This window comes from Zalophus californianus, chromosome 15 (assembly GCF_009762305.2).
Source record: "Zalophus californianus isolate mZalCal1 chromosome 15, mZalCal1.pri.v2, whole genome shotgun sequence".
Lineage (NCBI taxonomy): Eukaryota > Metazoa > Chordata > Mammalia > Carnivora > Otariidae > Zalophus > Zalophus californianus.
This window is the reverse complement of record NC_045609.1, coordinates 33,188,674-33,207,023: the sequence shown is the minus strand read 5'-3', so window position 1 is coordinate 33,207,023 and position 18,350 is coordinate 33,188,674. Positions and strand designations below refer to the sequence as shown.

The 18,350-nt window shown below is 54.9% G+C and overlaps 1 protein-coding gene across 6 annotated transcripts; it reads left to right on the top strand.

Moving 5' to 3' along the window:
- The first annotated feature begins 977 nt into the window (after nucleotides 1-977).
- Nucleotides 978-18,080, top strand: DNAJB12 (DnaJ heat shock protein family (Hsp40) member B12). 6 transcript variants are annotated; one of them, XR_003520375.2, is made up of 10 exons: nucleotides 978-1,208; nucleotides 8,698-8,869; nucleotides 9,623-9,768; nucleotides 11,095-11,280; nucleotides 11,393-11,472; nucleotides 12,536-12,645; nucleotides 14,210-14,382; nucleotides 14,894-15,045; nucleotides 16,191-16,236; nucleotides 17,251-17,339. XR_003520375.2 is itself a non-coding variant. In XM_027596513.2 (10 exons), the coding sequence occupies exons 1-9, from the start codon at nucleotides 1,076-1,078 to the stop codon at nucleotides 16,218-16,220; spliced, it is 1,128 nt and encodes a 375-aa protein (XP_027452314.1). In that variant the 5' UTR covers nucleotides 978-1,075; the 3' UTR covers nucleotides 16,221-16,236; nucleotides 17,251-17,372. The 6 variants fall into 6 exon arrangements, 5 of the variants coding, with proteins under 5 accessions (XP_027452314.1, XP_027452312.1, XP_027452313.1 ...); XM_027596513.2 differs by having other exon boundaries at nucleotides 14,894-14,991; nucleotides 17,251-17,372; XM_027596511.2 differs by lacking the exon at nucleotides 16,191-16,236 and having other exon boundaries at nucleotides 14,894-14,991; nucleotides 17,251-18,080.
- The last annotated feature ends 270 nt before the right edge of the window (nucleotides 18,081-18,350 follow it).

Here is an 18,350-nt window from a genome sequence, read left to right as displayed (position 1 = left end):
CTGTAAATACGGGGGTGCTGCAGGACTCAGTAATCAGACTTTTGACTCTTTCCCTATCTACGCTCAATTCCTCGGTGCATTCAGGGCCAGAGCTGTAAATACTATTTACATTCCTTTGTCTATCTAGTCTCATAGCTTTAAATACCATCTGATATTTTCCAAAGTTGTATTTCCATCCCCATCTTCTTCCCTAAACCCTACATATATACAGCTTCCCACTTGACATCGCCACTTGATTTTAAAAGGCATCACAAACAAAGGACTGAGAAATGACCAATGGAGTTGGCAATGTGGGTAAGCTTGACAAGACTGCTTTCACTGGAGTGGTAGTTTTGAAAGAAAGCCTGATAGAACCGATTCCACTGCAGAGTGTAATCCTACATGCTCCTCATTGATCTTGTAATAATTCACCAAGAAAATTCCCGTGTCAGAGCCTCTGCGAGCTCTTCCTTCTGCCTGGATGGACCATCCTTCCCTCCAGAGTCGTACCTGAAATACCTGCTCTTTCTCCTGAATTCAGATTTCCGTTAAAATGCCAGCTTCTGAGAGATTTTTCTTATCAGCCTATTTAAAATAGCACCTCCCACTCTCTATTCCCTTTTTTTCTTTATTTTCTTCATAGCATTTGTCTGAATGCTATCTGAATATTTCAGTCTCCCTCCTACCTCCCTACACAGACTAGAATATAAGTTCCATGAGGGCAGGGGCTTTGTTTTGTTCACCACTGTACACCCAGCCTCGCAAATCTCTCTGGAACGAATAAATAAGTGACTTTCGTCTCAAACTCACAGGGTTACTACCAAGAACGTGCAAGCATATTCAACTTTAAGACCTCCGAATTGACCCTCTGGGATCCAGGAATGTTGTGCATGCCCCCTCGTTAATACCTCTCCTAGCTGTCCCCCTCTTAGAAGACATACGGTAGCACTTCCGCCCTCGCTCAAATCTCGCAAAAGGAGGGGCGATGGGTTTATGTCATCATCCTGCGCCCGCCTGCCCCGCGACGTGCCGGCAGCTGGCGCAGCCCTCCGCTCGCCCGACCTCCCCCTCCCTGGTTCCGCGCTCTGGTTCCGCCATGGAATCCAACAAGGATGAAGCCGAGCGCTGTATTAGCATCGCCCTCAAGGCCATCCAGAGCAACCAGCCTGACCGGGCGCTCCGCTTCCTGGAGAAGGCGCAGCGGCTGTATCCGACGCCGCGAGTTCGCGGTGAGTGTGAAGTGCCGGAGAGACAGAGGGGCCATTAGAACTGATGGGGGGAATACGGGAACGGACCGAGGGGAACAGTTGGAGGAGGGGGAGGGGTAGCGAGGCGCGGCTACGCCTGCGCACTGAGGCGCGCGGTGGCCGCTGGGAGGTGTAGTCTTTCGCTCTCACGCCTCTCCGGGACGCTCGACACCTGATGCCGGGGGCGGCCGCGACTTCAACTTTTTGGGTGCTTGTGGAACCCTCTGAGATTTGGAGTTACCGACGATGAGAGGCGCTGGCGGGCGAGGGGAAGGGAACTTACCTGGAAGCGAAATCGAACTACTTTTCCCAAGGGGCCATTCGGTGGCCGAGGGTCGGTTGCCGGCCTGGGAACTATTATAGTTTAGGAAAATAAACATAACTCCTATGACGGAGAGAATGGGTTCTGGGGAGGGAAAGAGGACTTCTGACCTTCGCACGGCCTGGAAGGGTGTCTTCAAATCTTCACTCCCTAGCACGTCTCCTGGCGAGGGCCAGGGAACACCCTCCCGAAAGTAGAGCCTGCCTTTCCCCCCCTCCCCCCGGCTCCACACCACCGCCTTGCACCGGCTGCCCTGAGGGCGGGCCCCTCACTTCCTCCTGGAAGCTCTTCACCCGCCTGTGAGATCCGGGGCTTGTTGGAGACGCTGGCCGCAGGCACCTCTCCCACCCTCGCCCACAAGAGTCCCTCAGTGACCCCCGTATGGACGGCTGGACAGCACAAGGCTGCTAAGTGTCCCGGGGCTGGGGCTTCCAAGCCAGGGAGGGATTAGCGAGGTTGTCTCAGCTACTCAAGAGGAACCGTCTTTTTCTTTAAACTAAGACTTGAGAGAAGTTTTTCTTAATACAAGCTAGAAGGGAGAAAGAGGTAGTCCAGAGGGGCACCAGGGTGGCTCAGTCGGTTAAGCGTCTGCCTTTGGCTCAAGTCATGATCTCAGGGTCTTGCAGTTGAGCCCTGCATGAGACTCCCTGCTCAGCGGGGAGTCTGCTTCCCCCACTCCCTCTACTCCCTCTCCCCTGCTCGTGTTCTCTCTCTCAGTCTCTCAAATAAATAAATAAAATCTTTAAAAAGAGAGACCATTAAAGATACAGGGATCATACCATCAGTTATGATGCAGTAAACCATCTGGTGTGTAACAGGTACTCCCACTCAGTTAACCTGAGTTCTTATCCTGACTGCTACACCATGCGATCTTTCTGAGCTTGGGTTTTCTTAGCTGGAAAATTAGAGGGTTGGTGCAGATAATGTGAGTAACAGTAATACCATAGGGCTTCTCCGTTTAGAACGCTCCTTCTAGGGGTGCCTGGCTGGACCAGTCCGCAGAGCACACAACTCTTGATCTCTGGATTGTAAGTTCAAGCCCCAACTTTGATGTAGAGATGACTTAAAAATAATAATAATAAAATAAATCTTTAAAAAAAAAAGGAAGGAAGAAAGAAAGCTCTTTCAAGTGCATTTTCTCACTTGAGCCTGCCCTATCGGGGAGGCAGAGCAAAGATTTGTTGTGTAGATGAGGAAATATCTCAGAGGCAAGGGACTTGCCCAAGATTACACAGCTAGAAATTGGAAAGTTCTGTGATTCTGTAAATGTTTAATAGAGGAATGAAATGAAAGAGCAGTCAGCCTCCTAACCTTCTTTGCCCACATTTGGAATTGAGAAGGGTGACCACCAGCAGAAGAGATCACCTGGAACGGTCGAGTTTTCCTCCTGACTACAGGTTGATCTTTGGCCTCTTTGCCTTCTCTTGGAAAGGGTTTCAGTCTGTATTTGCCAGGACTCCTGAGGTAACCTGCTCAAGGAGCTTCCCTAGAGAAATAAATCACACTCTGTAAGAGAGGAGCATGGTGGGATGGGGGCCCGCCAGTCTCAGAATCCTGTTTGATTCTAATGCTTTTGGGGACTCAGGAGCAGGCAGCCAAGAAAGGATGGTAACAACATGGCCTTTGGGGCTCTTTCTGTCAGCAGCCTCCTGGGCCAGTTCGGGGGCTTGGACTGGTGTCCTTCCCGGGGCTCAAGAAATGGAATTTGTTCAGGCAGAATAGTCACCTGCATGATTGTCATATTCCCGCTACTGTGGAGAGACTGTATGCCTCATGCCTCTCTAAACTTCACCTTAAATCATCTGCAGCCCTGTACTGAGCCGACAAGGACCTGGGGTTAATGTAGTGTGGGATGAAGAAGTCTTGGTTAAAAAAAATCTTGGGTAGTTTACACTTGCTGTTTGAGGTTTGAGCTCATTCCAGGTGCTTGTTCAATGCTAAGACTTTGTTTTATTTGCAAAGTCCTCTGCTTGGTGCTAAGTGCAGATATGGCTGGATCTGTAAGACATGATCCTTCACCTCAAGCAGCTTATAATCTAGCGAAGGAGACAAAGTTATAGAAAAAATAATACTGTGGTTAAAGAAAAAATTCAGCACGCTGTTAGATACGAGGACTGAAGTTTAGACATGAAAGACCCAGTCCCTTCCCCCCGTGGGTTCACAGTCTGGTGAGCTGGAGCGGAGTGCTGGGGAGGGAGTGCTGAACTCTGAACTACCAGCAGTCTAGTGAGACTTAAAAATAATGGTAGAACACAGGTGATGGAAAATAGTGGTTGATCACAGTGAGGGAAAGCTTCAGGGAGGAAGACAGAGGCAGCATTTGAATTGCACTTTGGAGGAAGGGAACAGACTTGGAGAAGGACATACTGGGGAAGACATGGAGGCTGGAAGGTGTGAGGTTTGGGGGAGAGGATTGGGTGTAGCAAGATTTGGCAGCTGTGGAGGTGGTAATTTGAGTATAGAGATATTGAAGGCTGGAAAGTAGGATGGGGCCAGATTGTGGAACTCCTTTCCTGCCAGACCAGGATATTCATTTTATTCTGTAGTTGGTGAAAAGACCATTGAAGATTCTGATAGCAGGAATAAGATAAGTGTACTCTTCTTAAAAGAGAACAGCATGAAGGGTTAATGAGAGGGAAGAGAGAGAGAGTTAGAAACCAACTGGGAGACCATTCACTGCAGTGACTAGGTCAGGAGCTCTGAGCGCCTGAGATAAGACATTCCCCAGCTGAGGATAAGGTCATTGGAGAGGCGGCACCACACCTTGTGTGAGAGAGGTATGCTGAGGAGAAACGGGGACACAGAATCCAAGCCTGTGTCCCCGGGGAGAAAGCAAGGTTGAGGATGGTGGGTGGGAAGAGATGGGTAGAGTGCAAGGTGCCAGTGGCTGTTCCAAAGGAGCTGTCAGCGTGGAGCTCAGGAGAGAGCCCCATGTTCCAGCTGAAAGTCTGGTTGTCAGTTTGAAGGTGCTCACTGGAGTCAGGCCTGGCTGGGGTCACTGTGGGAAAGTGTCGAACACGCAGAGGAGGTTGCTGCAGGCACCACCACGGGCCACATCTGCCCTTAGCAAACGGGCAGAGACTGGGGAAGCAACAGAGTGAGATGGAGCGACAACAGGAAGAGGCGATCCCAGGAAAGAGAGCAGCCAGGTGGCCATGGAGTGGAGTGTCGGGGAGGTGGTGAGCAACATGATCAGGCCTAATGGGAAAAGGGCAAGTCAAGAAGGATCAAGAGCATGGGTAGAAGATTGGTCTAGGAGAAGTGGAAGGACAGACAGAGGGAAAGGTTAGGGTGAGAGGAGACTCAGCAACGTTGAAGGGTCGAGGGACCTCACAGTGAAAAGGCTATGCTGCAGGACGTGGGACCAATGGCTGGACACTTGTACTGTGGAGTAGTAGCAGGGCCCTGAGCTGGGAAGTCCTAGGGCAGGGCTAGTGGGGCCGGTCAGTCCCCTTCTGGGAGTTTCTATCCAGCAACTGGCAGCCCGCTGGGCATGGCCTCTGCCTGAGGCTTGCAACAATGGTGGAAAGTACCAGATTTTTCAGGGAGCCGATAAGAACATCCTCAGTTTCCCCAGCACACACAGAGAGGGTTATCCTGGACGATCTTGCAGCTCAGGCTGCTTGAGGGTCCTGGGGAAGTCAGGAAGGCCACGCTGGAAAGGCCAGCGGGTGGGGGAGGGATTTTGCTTTCAGAGTGTCAGAGTGAGAGATGGTGATGTACTGGTGAGGTCCAGGGTGGGGCTGTCCATGCAGGTCAGTCAGCCTTCCTGAGCCCTACTGTGCACTCAGCCCTTCCGTTCACCGAATCTTATCCACGCCTCCAAGCAGCCCTGTGAGGGCCAAGACCACGCCTTCACTGGTGGATTCGCTAACATGGCTCATCAGCAAAGGAGCCACACTGTCCAGGCCTGCTCCCAGGCTGCTGCCCTACGCTGGCCTCCCTTTCCCGACTCACTTTGAGCACTACAGGTACACAGAGAGAGCCTGGAAATAAAACGAACAGTAACAGAGGACACTTAATGTTTGCTGAGTGTTGTGCTGAGTCCTTTACATGCATTTGCTCGTCTACTCTTTCAACTCCCTTGAGGGAGATCCAGTGTTACATGAAGAAGCTAAATTGACTTGTCCAAGATGACCTTGCTAGCAAGCGGCAGAGCCGGCCCTGAACCCAGCCAGCCTCACCCTCCAGTCTGGCTTTGAGGAGGGGCCACCACTGGGGGCTAGGACCGTACAAGTGCTCTCCTCTCCCACTGCAGCTCTCGTTTCTTCCACCAGGTTTCTGTCTCTTTAGATGTCTCCCAGCTTTACTGCAAGGGCAGAGGCAGGGTTTGAACCCAACCTCGTCTGACTCCAGAATCGTCACGTTAGGCGGTTCTGTGTCATACTCGTTTGCGACATTTGCGAGGCAGTCACATCCCGCAGGTCTGGCGGAGGCAGTGTCCAGGCCAGGAGGGAGACCTGCTTGGCAGCAACCAGAAATCTTGATTTGCCAACTCAAGCAGGAGCCTTCTGTGTGGCCCAGAGCACATCCATTCCCCTTTGGGCTCCCTTTCTGCAATGTAAGGAAATTCGAGTGGCTGACTCCATGTAACTACCCTGAAAAGTTTCCAGAATCTTCCCTGAGGAATACTAGAGCGGGTCCATCCCACCCCCTGGCTGATGCTCCTATGTATCTATCTGTAGCAGTTGAATGGTTGGTCGTGTTGTCCTTAGGGTTTGTTAGCTCAGCCTGGACCACTGAGGCTTCCAGAGAAACTGAAATAAGTTCTTGAAATGCCCTCCCAACCCAGCAAACTGGCTCCTCCCTCTGTCCCATCTCCATCAGCATCTCTTCATCTTTTGTTCTCTTTGTTTGCCTGGCATGGACCTGGCATCTGGGACAGTCTGAAATCTCATGGTTCTGGCTGGGTCCAAAGCCTGCTGAGTGCTGACACTTTGCCTTCCTAAGCCCTGGAGCTCCCTGGCCCCACCTGCTCGGGTCCCCTCCCCGGCCAGCCAGTTCATCAGCCTGTGTCATAATATCAGCAGCTACTCATTTTGAACTTTCACTCTGTGCCAGGTGCTTACACGTTATCTCATTTCATCCTCATACACCCCATTAGCCATGGATCCCCTAGGAAACTGAGGTTCAGACAGATTGTCGATTTTTTATCGGCCAGGGCCATACTGCTAGGACGTGACTGAGCTGAGATTTGAACCCAGGTCTTTCTGAATTTAACTTCTCTATTTGGAACGACTGTGCTGGAAAGGGTTCCCCATGCCCAATGCCAGACTCAGGCAGTCCGGGCTAGCATAGTTCAGAACAAGGTTCTGGGAGCTGGGCATCCAGGCATTAAGTGCTACCTCCCAGCTTATGCAGCCATGGGCCACTGGATCACACACACGGCTCTTTTTTATAATGGGGATGGTGGTAGTGAGACCAGCCTCTAAGGCCATTGTTCAGATTAAGTGAACTAGTACACGCAGAGCACCGTGTCCGGGCCTGCCTAGCACACGGTGAGCGCTCGGCACGCCCTCCCGGGCTTGCCTCCTTCATGCGAGGCAGGCTTGACCGACAGCTCCTTTCTGAGGGAGGCCACCTCAAACAGCAGCAGCTCAGGGTACAGTGTCCCACTCAAGTCCCAGGGTTCTGCTCCCAGCAAGCCCTGCCCCTGGCCCCTTGTGTGAGGCGCAGGTATGTTGCTTTAGAGGGTGTCTGACACCCAACACGGTGCATTGAGCCCAGAAGGCTCCTGGCATGTTTGAAAGAAACTGGGGACCAGCCGGGGGCAGTGCTGTCCTTCCTCAGCACAGTGTCCTGGGTCCCTGCAGTAGTCCAGGTGCCTGGCTTCCCAGGGCACTGTACCCCAGGCATGACCAGGGTTTCCAGAACTAGTTGTGTGCCTGGAATAAATGGGCACAGGGAACTTTGGCCAGAGATTTGGGCTCTTCCTGATTGAGTAGCAGGAACTGTGGAGTTGGGTTTGAGTCACTGGGACCCTGTCTGAGGGTGACAGCTGATGTCCTACTTAGACTCTGAACACTGAAGTAGGATGTTTGACATGGCCAGCCACTCGAAACGTGTGAAGAATAGCAAGTAGCAGAGGCTGTCTTTATCCTGGGTCTCCTACCATGTCTGGCCCTCTGGCGCAAATTCCTTGCCTCCATTCCCCTTCACAGCTAAGTAAAAACCTCCAGGAGGCCTTTCCCGCCAATCCCAGCTGAAACAGGTGGTCCTGCTAAGTGGGGTCTCCTTTGAGATGGGCAGAGCACTTTGCCCATCTCAACAGAGTCTGTTAAACACACTCCTTTGGGGGGGCACCTTGGTGGCTCAGTCGGTTAAGCATCTGCCTTCGGCTCACGTCATAATCCCAGGGTCCTGGGATCAAGCCCTACATTGGGCTCCCTGCTCAGCGGGGAGTCTGCTTCTCCCTCTGCCTGCCACTCCCACTGCCTCATGTGCTCTCTCTCATGCTCTTTCTCAAATAAATAAATCTTTTTAAAAATAAATAAGCACACTACTTTGGGATTTTTAAAACCTGAAGGGTTTGTGGTATGTTTTTATGCAGAGTTTTAAGTTAACCTATACCCAGGGGTGCCTGGCTGGCTCAGTCTGTAGAGCATGCAACTCTTGATCTCGGGGTTGTGAGTTTGAGCCCCACGTTGGGTGTAGAGATTACTTAAAAAGAAAATCCTAGGGGCGCCTGGGTGGCTCAGTCGTTAGGCGTCTGCCTTCGGCTCAGGTCATGATCCCAGGGTCCTGGGATCGAGCCCCGCATCGGGCTCCCTGCTCGGCGGGAAGCCTGCTTCTCCCTCTCCCACTCCCCCTGCTTGTGTTCCCTCTCTCACTGTCTCTCTCTGTCAAATAAATAATTTAAAAAAAAAAAATCCTAAAAAAAAAAAAAGGTTTAAAATAACCCCTACCCTGACAACTGCTGAGATCTGTGGATCCTGTAGGCGGCTATCCCACTAATGCGCACCGCCCCCCGCGCAGCCCTAGCCCAGGCCCAAGTCAGGGACGGAGCTAGTGGCTTTGCTGGGAGAAGAAGCAGGTGGGAGGCGGGGTGGGGGCGGGGTCCTGGCCTCTCCCAGGACCAGGCAGCCCCTCAGCTATGGCACGTGGCCTTGCTGGAGCAGGAGCCCTGAATGCTTTGCTTGCCTCGCACAGCCCTGATTGAGTCCCTCAACCAGAAACCACAGTCTGCCGGTGACCATCCCCAACCCACAGACGCGACCCACAGGAAAGCAGGTGGCACCGATGCCCCCTCGGCCAACGGAGAAGCTGGAGGAGGAGAGAGCACTAAAGGCTACACTGCAGAGCAAGTAGCAGCAGTAAAAAGGTAGAGGGGCTGGAGCCTGGTGCTGCTGGGAAGTTTCCAGATCTAGAGCAGGCTTCCTGCAGCCTGTCCTCCACGTCACATCTGCCTGTGGTCTGGGTGGGCCCTGGGAGGGTCCTGAGGGTGGACGAGCTCCAGCTGAGCCGGCTCACCAGGCCCCAGAATACAGTGTGGGAATCAGGGCTCTGCTGTCCCCTCCCACCACGACAACCCACGGCGGGGGCTGGAAGTGCTAACTCCGCCGCGGCTGGCTTCCTGTGCTGCCGGCCGGCCAGCGAGCCCCGGCTCTTTACATAGCTCTGCTTATCAGAGATGGGGCTCAGGCTCCCCTTTCAGCTTCTCCCCCGCCCCCAACAAAGACCCTTTCAGACCAGAGCCTGTGTGGCACAGAATGGAGACAGGAAACGGTTATCCCTCCAGGGCTTGGGCAGGCCCTGCACAGACACTGACAGTCCTGAGGTGGCCTCCGGTGAGGGTGCTGTTAGCAAAGGGAAATGGTTCCTGGCCTGAAACACAGCAGCTGCCCCCTCGGAAATCCCGGATGTATTCTGGGTGTTTTCCCCTGGGCCCTACCTGACTCCCCATCCCAGGTGGAGCTTCCTGAGGCTCCCTTGTCCCCGAGGTCTGACAGCTGACCTAGAGTTGCTGTCAGCCGTGCCCTGCTGGTCCCCCTGAGCCTGCTCAGAGCTGTGTGCCCACACTCGTTTCTTGCCGCCCTCACCTCACGGCCCTGGGCCCACTCTACCCCTTCCCCAGGGTCAAGCAGTGTAAAGATTACTATGAGATCCTGGGGGTGAGCAGAGGGGCCTCCGATGAGGACCTGAAGAAGGCCTACCGGAAGCTGGCCCTCAAGTTCCACCCAGACAAGAACCACGCACCTGGTGCCACTGAAGCTTTCAAAGGTAAGCGAGCCTTGGTTCCCTGCTGTTTGGTGTTTTTATCTCCTGCCCTTCGGAAGGAATAAGAGGCCAAGACAATCTTTCCAGGAAGTGGCCTTGGACCCAAGTCCCCTGGGCTCAGGAGCTGCTTCCTGGAAAGAAAGTCCTAGTGGCCACCTCCAGCCTACAGAGTCTGTCAGAGCTCCGATGGCACCAACCCTGCCTCTCCTTCCTCCAAGTTCCCCAGGAATGACAGGAGGGGAGCTGAGGACCAGTGGCTTCACGGTGGCATAGCGATTGAGGGGCAGGAGGCCTCCTAGGTTCACCCATATGCACATCCCCATCTTGGGATCTTGGTAACAGTTTCCCTGTGCTGAGGGGCAGAGTAGCCTCAGGTCCGTGGCCTGGTGGCCTCCTCATCTCCAGCAGCCAGCCCTGCGCTACACACGCACTCGCGTGAGGCAGTGACCACAGCCAAGAGGGGAGCCTTTGGCGGAGCAGATGGCAGAGCAGACCCCTGAGACCTGCTGTGCTGTCTCCCAGGCCCAGCCTTGTTACTCCATTCCAGGCTGCTTAGGGTCCGTCCTGCTTGGGTGGGGGTAGTCTGAAGGCGTCATCCCCGTCAGCCAGCCCCAGGGGGAGGTCAGTAAGAGGGGGTAGGCAAGGTAGCCATGGCTGACGTCGCTCCAGCCCTGCCTTCTGCCTGCAGCCTGCACGACAGACGCCAAGAGGCCAGACATAGCCCGGCTGCCGGGGATGGCGGGGATTACGGATGCCCTCGTGGCGATGGCAAGAGGAGGGGATCCTCCTTATTCTCAAGGTTTGCAGGTTGCAGATGCAGCTCTGACCCGCTCTTTTGAGAGAGTGAGCCGCTTGAGAAGGAGCAAGAGACTAAGGAGGGCCTGGAGCTGGTCCTTTGAGGCACAGGTTTCCTGCCTAGGGAGCCCTAATGGGGAGGCCTTGGGGCCAGGCCAGGGAACAGATGCTGGGACCTGGACCCCCGGGAGGAGAGGGCTCGCCAAGCCACACTACCGGCAGTGGAGAAGTTTTGACTACAACCTGGTGATTTGGCCTTTCCCGGCAGTTGCTGTAGGAGTAAATAAGATAAGGCCCATAAAGGGCCTGGGGCATAGAAAATTCTGTCCAGACTGCCTAGATCCACTCAGAATTATTCCTGCCTGCCCTGCTTCCTACACGTGCCCAACAGCCAAACTTCTGCTGGCCCCAGGGACTCCCACTTCCTAAAGCACCACTTGAGTACCTAAAGGAAGGGAGCTCTTGGCTGCCATCATGGGAGCCTCCCCCTGCGTGCCCCATGTCTTCAAGCCTGACTTAACACCTCCTTTCTAGCCATTGGCACAGCATATGCGGTACTTAGTAACCCAGAGAAAAGGAAGCAGTATGACCAGTTCGGTGATGACAAGAGCCAGGCAGCCCGGCACGGCCATGGGCATGGGGACTTCCACCGTGGCTTTGAGGCGGACATCTCCCCTGAGGACCTCTTCAACATGTTCTTTGGTGGTGGCTTCCCGTCTAGTAAGTACCCCGCCCTCCCCACAGGCCTCCCTGGGGTGATGGTGGAAGACTGGATGCCAGCCCCCCACTTCCCAGCAGTCCCACCCCCTGACTCAGTCCCTCTCATCTCCAGGTAATGTCCACGTCTACAGCAACGGCCGCATGCGCTATACCTACCAGCAAAGGCAGGACCGCAGGGAGAACCAGGGTGACGTGAGTGAGGAGGGCACCGGGGAGAGCAGGGGAGGGTGCCAGGCCCCACCCAGGGTGCAGGGCCTGAAGGGGAAGTGACATCCCCAGCTGTCCATTCTGGGAGGGCATTGCCCCCACCATTCTCAGCTGAGGAGCCATCTTGGGCCCCCCCTCCCCTTGCCATTCTGCGAGCGACACCAGAGGGAGCCACACTCCACAGTGCTGCCCAGGAGGAGTGGGGCTTTGATGGCCTCTGTTAGGGAATGTCATGCAGAAACTTCTCCACCTACAGACAGGGTTGAGTGTGAATGGCCTTTGTGCAGTCCATTTGTTCATAAGGCCACAGTGGCATTTTCTAAGCAATGGGAAGTGAAACTTCACAAGAGAATTGTAAAGGGTAACAGAGGTTGTTGACTCTTGTTTCTTTCCAGCACTCTTAAAAAATGTACACAAAAACTATAACCAGACAGTGCTTCGAAAGCATTTTGAATGCCACAGGTTAAGGAACAGCTAGCTGACCAACATTAAGATACCGTGGACGATTCCAGAGCATTGAAAATTGTGGCAGGTGGAGGGGGTCCCCTACGTTCGGTCAGTGTGGCCTTATGTTTTTATTTATTCATTTTTTTAAACCGTGTGTATGTGTGTATTAAACATACAGAAGAGTTTTTAAAATCACAAATTATCACACGGTGAACAAATGTGTTTTTACTTACAATTTTGTAACTGGCGATTCTGGAATCGGTTATGTAGTGAACACCTCCCTCCTGCCCTGCCTGCCAGCGTCCTGGAGGCAGCTGCTCTTGCTCGTGTTTTTGGTACCGTCTGACAAGCAGACACTTGCAGGTACCCTGTTCCTCTGTGTAACACCAGTTGCCGTTTTGTGTTCATCTAGGGGAGCTGGCAGGTGGAGGAGCGTCTGTATTTCGGGGGCCCTGGGGGTGGGGTGGGGCGAGAGAGTCGTGTCGTGGCCTGTTTATATGGCGGCTGCGCCTCGTGCCGCCCGGGAAGCTGGTGGTGACTGCGGCCGCCGCGGAGCGCCCACCCACAGCCAGCTTGGGTGACCACTGGCCCTTCCCTCCAGGGCGGGCTGGGCGTCTTTGTGCAGCTGCTGCCCATCCTCATCCTGATCGTCGTGTCGGCGCTCAGCCAGCTCATGGTCTCCAGCCCTCCATACAGCCTGAGCCCACGGCCGTGAGTACTGGCGCCTAGGGGTGGGACTGGGGTGCTGGGCCGACAGGGACTTGGGGTTCTCAGCCCCCATCAGCGGCCTTCCTCCCCGTCCTGTGCATCCTTGATCACAGTGCAGAAATCTGGATTAGAATCCAGAAAACACACTTTCCCTGTTGAGCTTAGGTTCTTGATCTTTTAGGATCACGGTCCCCTAAGAAAATGGAGTGAAAACTGAAGATCTTTTCCCTCGAACACTGCACATGCACACAGTTTTGCACATGATTTCACAGGCTTCATGCACCCCCCCCTTGTCTGCTGACCTTGAGAGAAGAACCTCTGCTCTTAAGTTCTGGTTGGGGGCCTTGGGGCCATGGAAAGAATAGGGCCTGTAAAATCAAACAGAGCAAAGGTGGCTTTGAATCCCAGCTACTCTATTAACTAAGCAGCTGTGTGACCCTGGACAAGGGTCTGGGCTTTGGTTTCCTCATCTATACAGTGGGAATAACAACATCTATCTGCTTGTGAAAAATAAATGAGTAGTACACATAAAATGCCAGGCTCAGGGCACCCGGCTGGCTCATTCGGTGGAGCGTGCAACTCTTGACCTCGGGGTCTTGAGTTCGAGCCTCATGTTGGGTATAGAGATTACCTTAAAAGAAATAAGCAAAATGTTTGTTAAAAAATGCCAGACTTGTCAGAAATGTTCCCCAGTATTTGTTGAATGAATATATGGTCTCAGCTGCCAGTAGTGAACTAGGGCAAGTTATTTGGCCTTTTAAGGTATCAGCTCCCCTCGTTTATTTCCAGCCCCTGGCACCATATCTGATGCATAGTTATAGAGTGGGTGCTCAGCTTCTATTGGTGGGAGCTCTGTGCTCCCAAAGCAGCCTGGCCCCGCCTGGGAGCCTGACGGCCTTCCTCTCGGCCAGCAGGGGGCAGAGTCGGGCTGCTGGGCCCATGCAGGCGGCCCAGGCTCTCTTGAGGCCTGTTGCCAGCCAGCCCTTTGCTCTGCAGCTGCAGAGGCAACAGGGGGCAGGTAGGGGCTGTCCTCCCCCCAGCACTGTCTTCTGTTTGTGTGTCAAGGCTCTTCCCACAGCCTGCAGAGCCCTCTCGGTCTCTAGGACCGAGAGCTGGAAGGCCACAGCTCCTCGGAGTCCTTCTGTCATGTTGTTTCTAAGCCTCTGAACTCCAGACTGAGAGTTCCCGGGTAGGCAGGCAGGCCCTGGGCAACAGTCGGCTTAGGGGAGGAATGCCGAGATAGGAAGCACAAGGAGCCCGACTCACACCCCTAATCAGGAGCCGAGCCCAGCCTCCCTTCCTGCGCCGACCAGGGCCTCTCAAAAAGGGGCTTCTCCCTACAGGCCGCAGGTCAGCAGTGTGGTAAGCAGGGCTGGCCATAGTCTGGACCCCTTGCATGGGAGGGACACTCTGCCAGTCCTTCAGACCCTCATTTTGCGTGTTGTACGAGTCCCCGCTCTGGCTAGGAAGGAAGCAAGTCCTCCTGTTGGGGGGCCCTGTTGTCCCTTAGAGCTGCCCTGGGCCTGGGCGCTGGTGCCCACTTTGTGCCTGATGTATTTCCGGCCAGGTCGGTGGGCCATGTCCACAGGCGAGTCACTGACCACCTGAATGTCGTCTACTACGTGGCAGACACCTTCTCTAAGGAGTACACGGGCTCCAGCCTCAAAACAGTTGAACGGAACGTGGAAGACGATTACATCGCCAACCTCCGAAACAACTGCTGGAAGGAGAAGCAGCAGAGTGAGTGTGTGTGGGTCACCGGCCAGAGCTTGAGAGCAGGGAAGAGAGAACTCTGCCCGCCAGGGATTTGTGGACCCAGCACCAGGCACGGCCTTGTACCAGCCACCTCCTGGTCCAGAGCGGGACCCCACCCCTGGTTACGTGGGGCTGGGAGCCAGGGGCTACCTAGAGATCTCCATGTTCCTGTAAATCATGGGCATCAGCCTGAGTTTGGCTGCCAGAGGTAAGGATGTCGAGATAGGCCGGAGCATGTGTCCTGGCTGCCAAGTGATCAGGCATCCAGCTCAGTTTGTGGGACCCCAGCGCGGTCGAGCCAGGATGACCGCTTCTTTCCTTCTCACAACTGGGATCATAGTCTTTGCTCTCCAGGGTCTTTCCTGAAGGGAGGCCAGCTCTGCCGCAGCTCCAGGGCCTCTGACAGCCTTTCTCCCACTCCTGCAGGCTGGGCAGGTGCTCTAGTAGCCTTTGGGAGACCCCAGGTGCACCCTAACTCTGCCCCGTTGCTTTGCAGAGGAAGGCTTGCTATACCGGGCCCGCTACTTCGGTGACACGGATATGTACCACAAGGCGCAGAGGATGGGCACCCCGAGCTGTAACCGACTGTCAGAGGTGCAGGCCTCCCTGCATGGATAGTCCCGGGCCAGCCACGCCACGGAGGTCCAAGTATGAGCCAGGGCCTCTGCCCTGCAACTCTTGGCAGCTCTGGCCCTGGTCATGAGGCAGAGGAGGGCGGGAGGGCGAGAGGGGAATGGCCTGTTGATTAGGGCACAGACTTCTTGTCCCCAGCCTGACCTCCAGCCTGCAGAGCTGGGGCAGCTCCAGGGTATGCTCAGGCCTCTCACGCTCCAGTCTACCCTGCTCCCAACTCCCTGGCCCTGGGAATGTGGGGAGCCCAAGAGCCAGACAGAAGGGGGAATTGAAGGCCACTGCTAAGGGCCATGTGTGTTTCCCTGGTCTCATCCAGCCCCCAAGTCACCATAGCCCTTTCCCAAGGACAACAGACTACTATCTGTGCCCTGCTGTTTAGGCCACCAAGTACTTCTGGTCCCAGGATAGCCCCCCCCACCCCACCCCCCCACACACACTCCCCACCTGACATCAGGAAGAAACCCATGAGAATGGGTGGGCCAAGATCCCATGCTCTTGCTCTGGCCTTCCAGGCAGGAGGAAATGGAACAGGATGGATGGGCAGCCCCACAGTGGGCCGGGGAGGGAGCCAACACGCTGGGAGCAGGAGAGGCCTGTGTACCCTGACCCCTTGCCCTCTGGTGGAATCCAAGGCGCTCTCTCAAGTGCTAGTGCACCCGCAGCCTGGAGGCATTTCGGCCTGCCCCGGGCGCGTCTCACCTGTGGTCTAGGGGAGAGAGCAGACGGCATGAGTTGAGGGTCGAAGGCAGAGCCTTTAGTACAGAAGGGGTGGGGAAAAAATGCCAAGTCACTGGTCATAGGCTTCCGCCTCCTTTGCCCCTGCATGTGGGTAGCGAGCTCGGCTCCCAGCACTTGCCGGAGGGGACAGACTGGACCGAGCCCAGAGAGCGGAGCAGAGCTGGCGAAGGTGCTTCTCTGTGTCGGTACCTGCCCGTCCGTCCTCTGCCTGTGCCCCCCCCCTTGGCAAGGGTCCAGCCCCAGACGCTGTGCTTGGAGGCCATCTGCTAGCACCTCCGGGAGAATGACAGAGCGCAGGAGGGAGACCGGTTGGGGCCGAGGTGGGCAGGACGGCAGCCGGGGGTCGGCTTGTTTGTGCAGGCTGAGCTGGCGGCTCCAGGCCCCGGGACTGCTGAGCTAACTGTTCCCACTCTCCTCCCCAGACCATGAAATCCCTGGAGAATTTTTGGTGACATGCACTGAGCCAAGGTGATGGACTGTGTATTTAAGGAAAGACATAAAAAGAAAAAAAAATTAAAATGGAATTGGAGGCCGAGCGCCGCCCAGCTGCCCTCTCTCTCACCCAGTAAATGCTGAAAGCTCTTAGGACAGGAAAACCTGCCGCGGGGCTGCTTCCCTTCCTCCCCGGGCTGGCAGAGGCTCCACTTCGGCTCTCTCCTAGGATACGGAAACCATGGCAACGAAAGTAGAATGTAAAACTTGGAGCAAACGGCTGTGGAAAGGGCTGGGGGAGGGGCCGCCCAACTGCCTTCCTCCCCCTCCTGGGAACCCCCACCGGTCACCTCTCCGTGGAAGCCAGTCAGAGGCGTTGGCCAAGGATAGGAGGAGGAGGGGCGAGAACTCTCCATAGAATGTGATTTATAGAGCAAGTACAAGTGTGTGTGTGTGTGTGTATATATATATATATCTATTTATATGTAAATAGCATATTTAAAGATATATATATATATATATAGTCTGCTTTTTAAACTATGCAGGGATTTGGTTAAGTTGTTTAGCTGATTTCTTCCCTGTTTTAGAAAACAAGGCCTGTGTGGGGAAGGTAACTTGGTCCTTCAGAGGCTAAACATTGGCCATAGCTGACAGCCTGAGGGGCAGTCCGGTCGCAGGTTTTCACGCTCCCCTCAGCCCCGGCCTGCTTTTGATGGCAGCGGTAATCATGATAGTGTAAGTGTAGAGAACTCAGAGGTTGCCAGGGTTACGATGAAGCTGGAGGGGAGCAGGCTTTCAGAGGAGAAAGTGCCCCTGGGGCCAGGTGCCCTGTCAGGATCCAGTCATAGTGGAGCCCGCCCCCCCAGGCCGCCTGCGGGTGTGAGACCACCCGCCACAAGCTTCGGTCAGCTCAGGTGGGCTATTGGGCCTGGGGCCCAGGAGCCCTCTGCCCCCCCCCCCCCCCCCCCGCCGCAGAGAGCAGGGTTAGAGGGGGACCAAGTTCTGCCTGGCCGCCCCCCCCTCAGTCCCAAAGTGGTTTTTGCCTTATAGATGCCCCAGGGCACAGCTCCGAGTTGTGGCTGCTGGTTTTTCCCAAGTCAGGCACCAAGGACTCCAGACGGTTCTTCCTCCAAGAGTCAGCCAGATGATGCCCAAGACCCTGGGGGCAGCAGCCGACTCCTGAAGAAAGTCTGGGCCTGTGGTCACCTCTGTTTCCCACCATCCACGGACGTGATGCCACTCGGCCGTCTGTTGCACTTTGGACAAAGGCTGCACCCGAACCAGAAGGGTTTTCTACTCACCTTGAAGTGAGGATTTTTCTCACAACAGCAGTTGCTGCCAGGGGAAGGGAGGGAGGTTTTATTTATTCCGACAGTTTATACTGGGCCTTCTGGAATTACCGTTCTTCCCAAATTTTCCTCTGGCAGTGGGTGTGTCCTGGAGCCTGCCACCTTCCAAAGCCTTACTTCCCCGGGCTGCCAGCCAGGAGGTGATAACCATCCTCCCTGAGTTTCTCTTGGCTCTTTTTTTTTTTTTTTTAAGTCCCCCCCCCCCCCCAACTGAATTAAGATTCTTGCTGGGAAAGGAAGCTTGGTAAAGAAGTGTCAGGTCTGATTTTTGAATGAGATCCTACCCTGTGACGCGGCAGCCACCCCGGCCCAGAGAGACGATAAGAACTGGACGTGGGCAAGAGCGCCCCGCCCATGGTGGCCCCGGTGCTCTGCCGCCACCACCCCTACCATCTGGTCTTGGTAGACGTCCCCAGGTGGGCTGACCCATGTGCAATAAGAACATAGATCCTAAAGGATCCCCTGAGAAGCTGTATTTCTTGAATTAGAATTCTACAATTGTACATCTATAAATAAATGTTTATTATGTGATTGGCCTCGGTGGGTCTGCACTGAGTAGGGGGGCTGAGGTGGGGTGCAAACACCTCTTCCTACTGACACAGCCCAGCCCACACCACCAGCAGCCTTGGGTGACCAGCCCCACTGTCGCCCTCACCCCCTGCCCCAACTGACGGCCACTTCGGTCACGAGTATTCTTCCAAGTCTGACTCCAGGCACAGGGTACGGAGCTCAGGCCAGGCTCCTGGGGTCCCTCGGAACCTCTGCTTCCCCTGCTCCTGCTCCTTCTCTCCATCCCTGCTG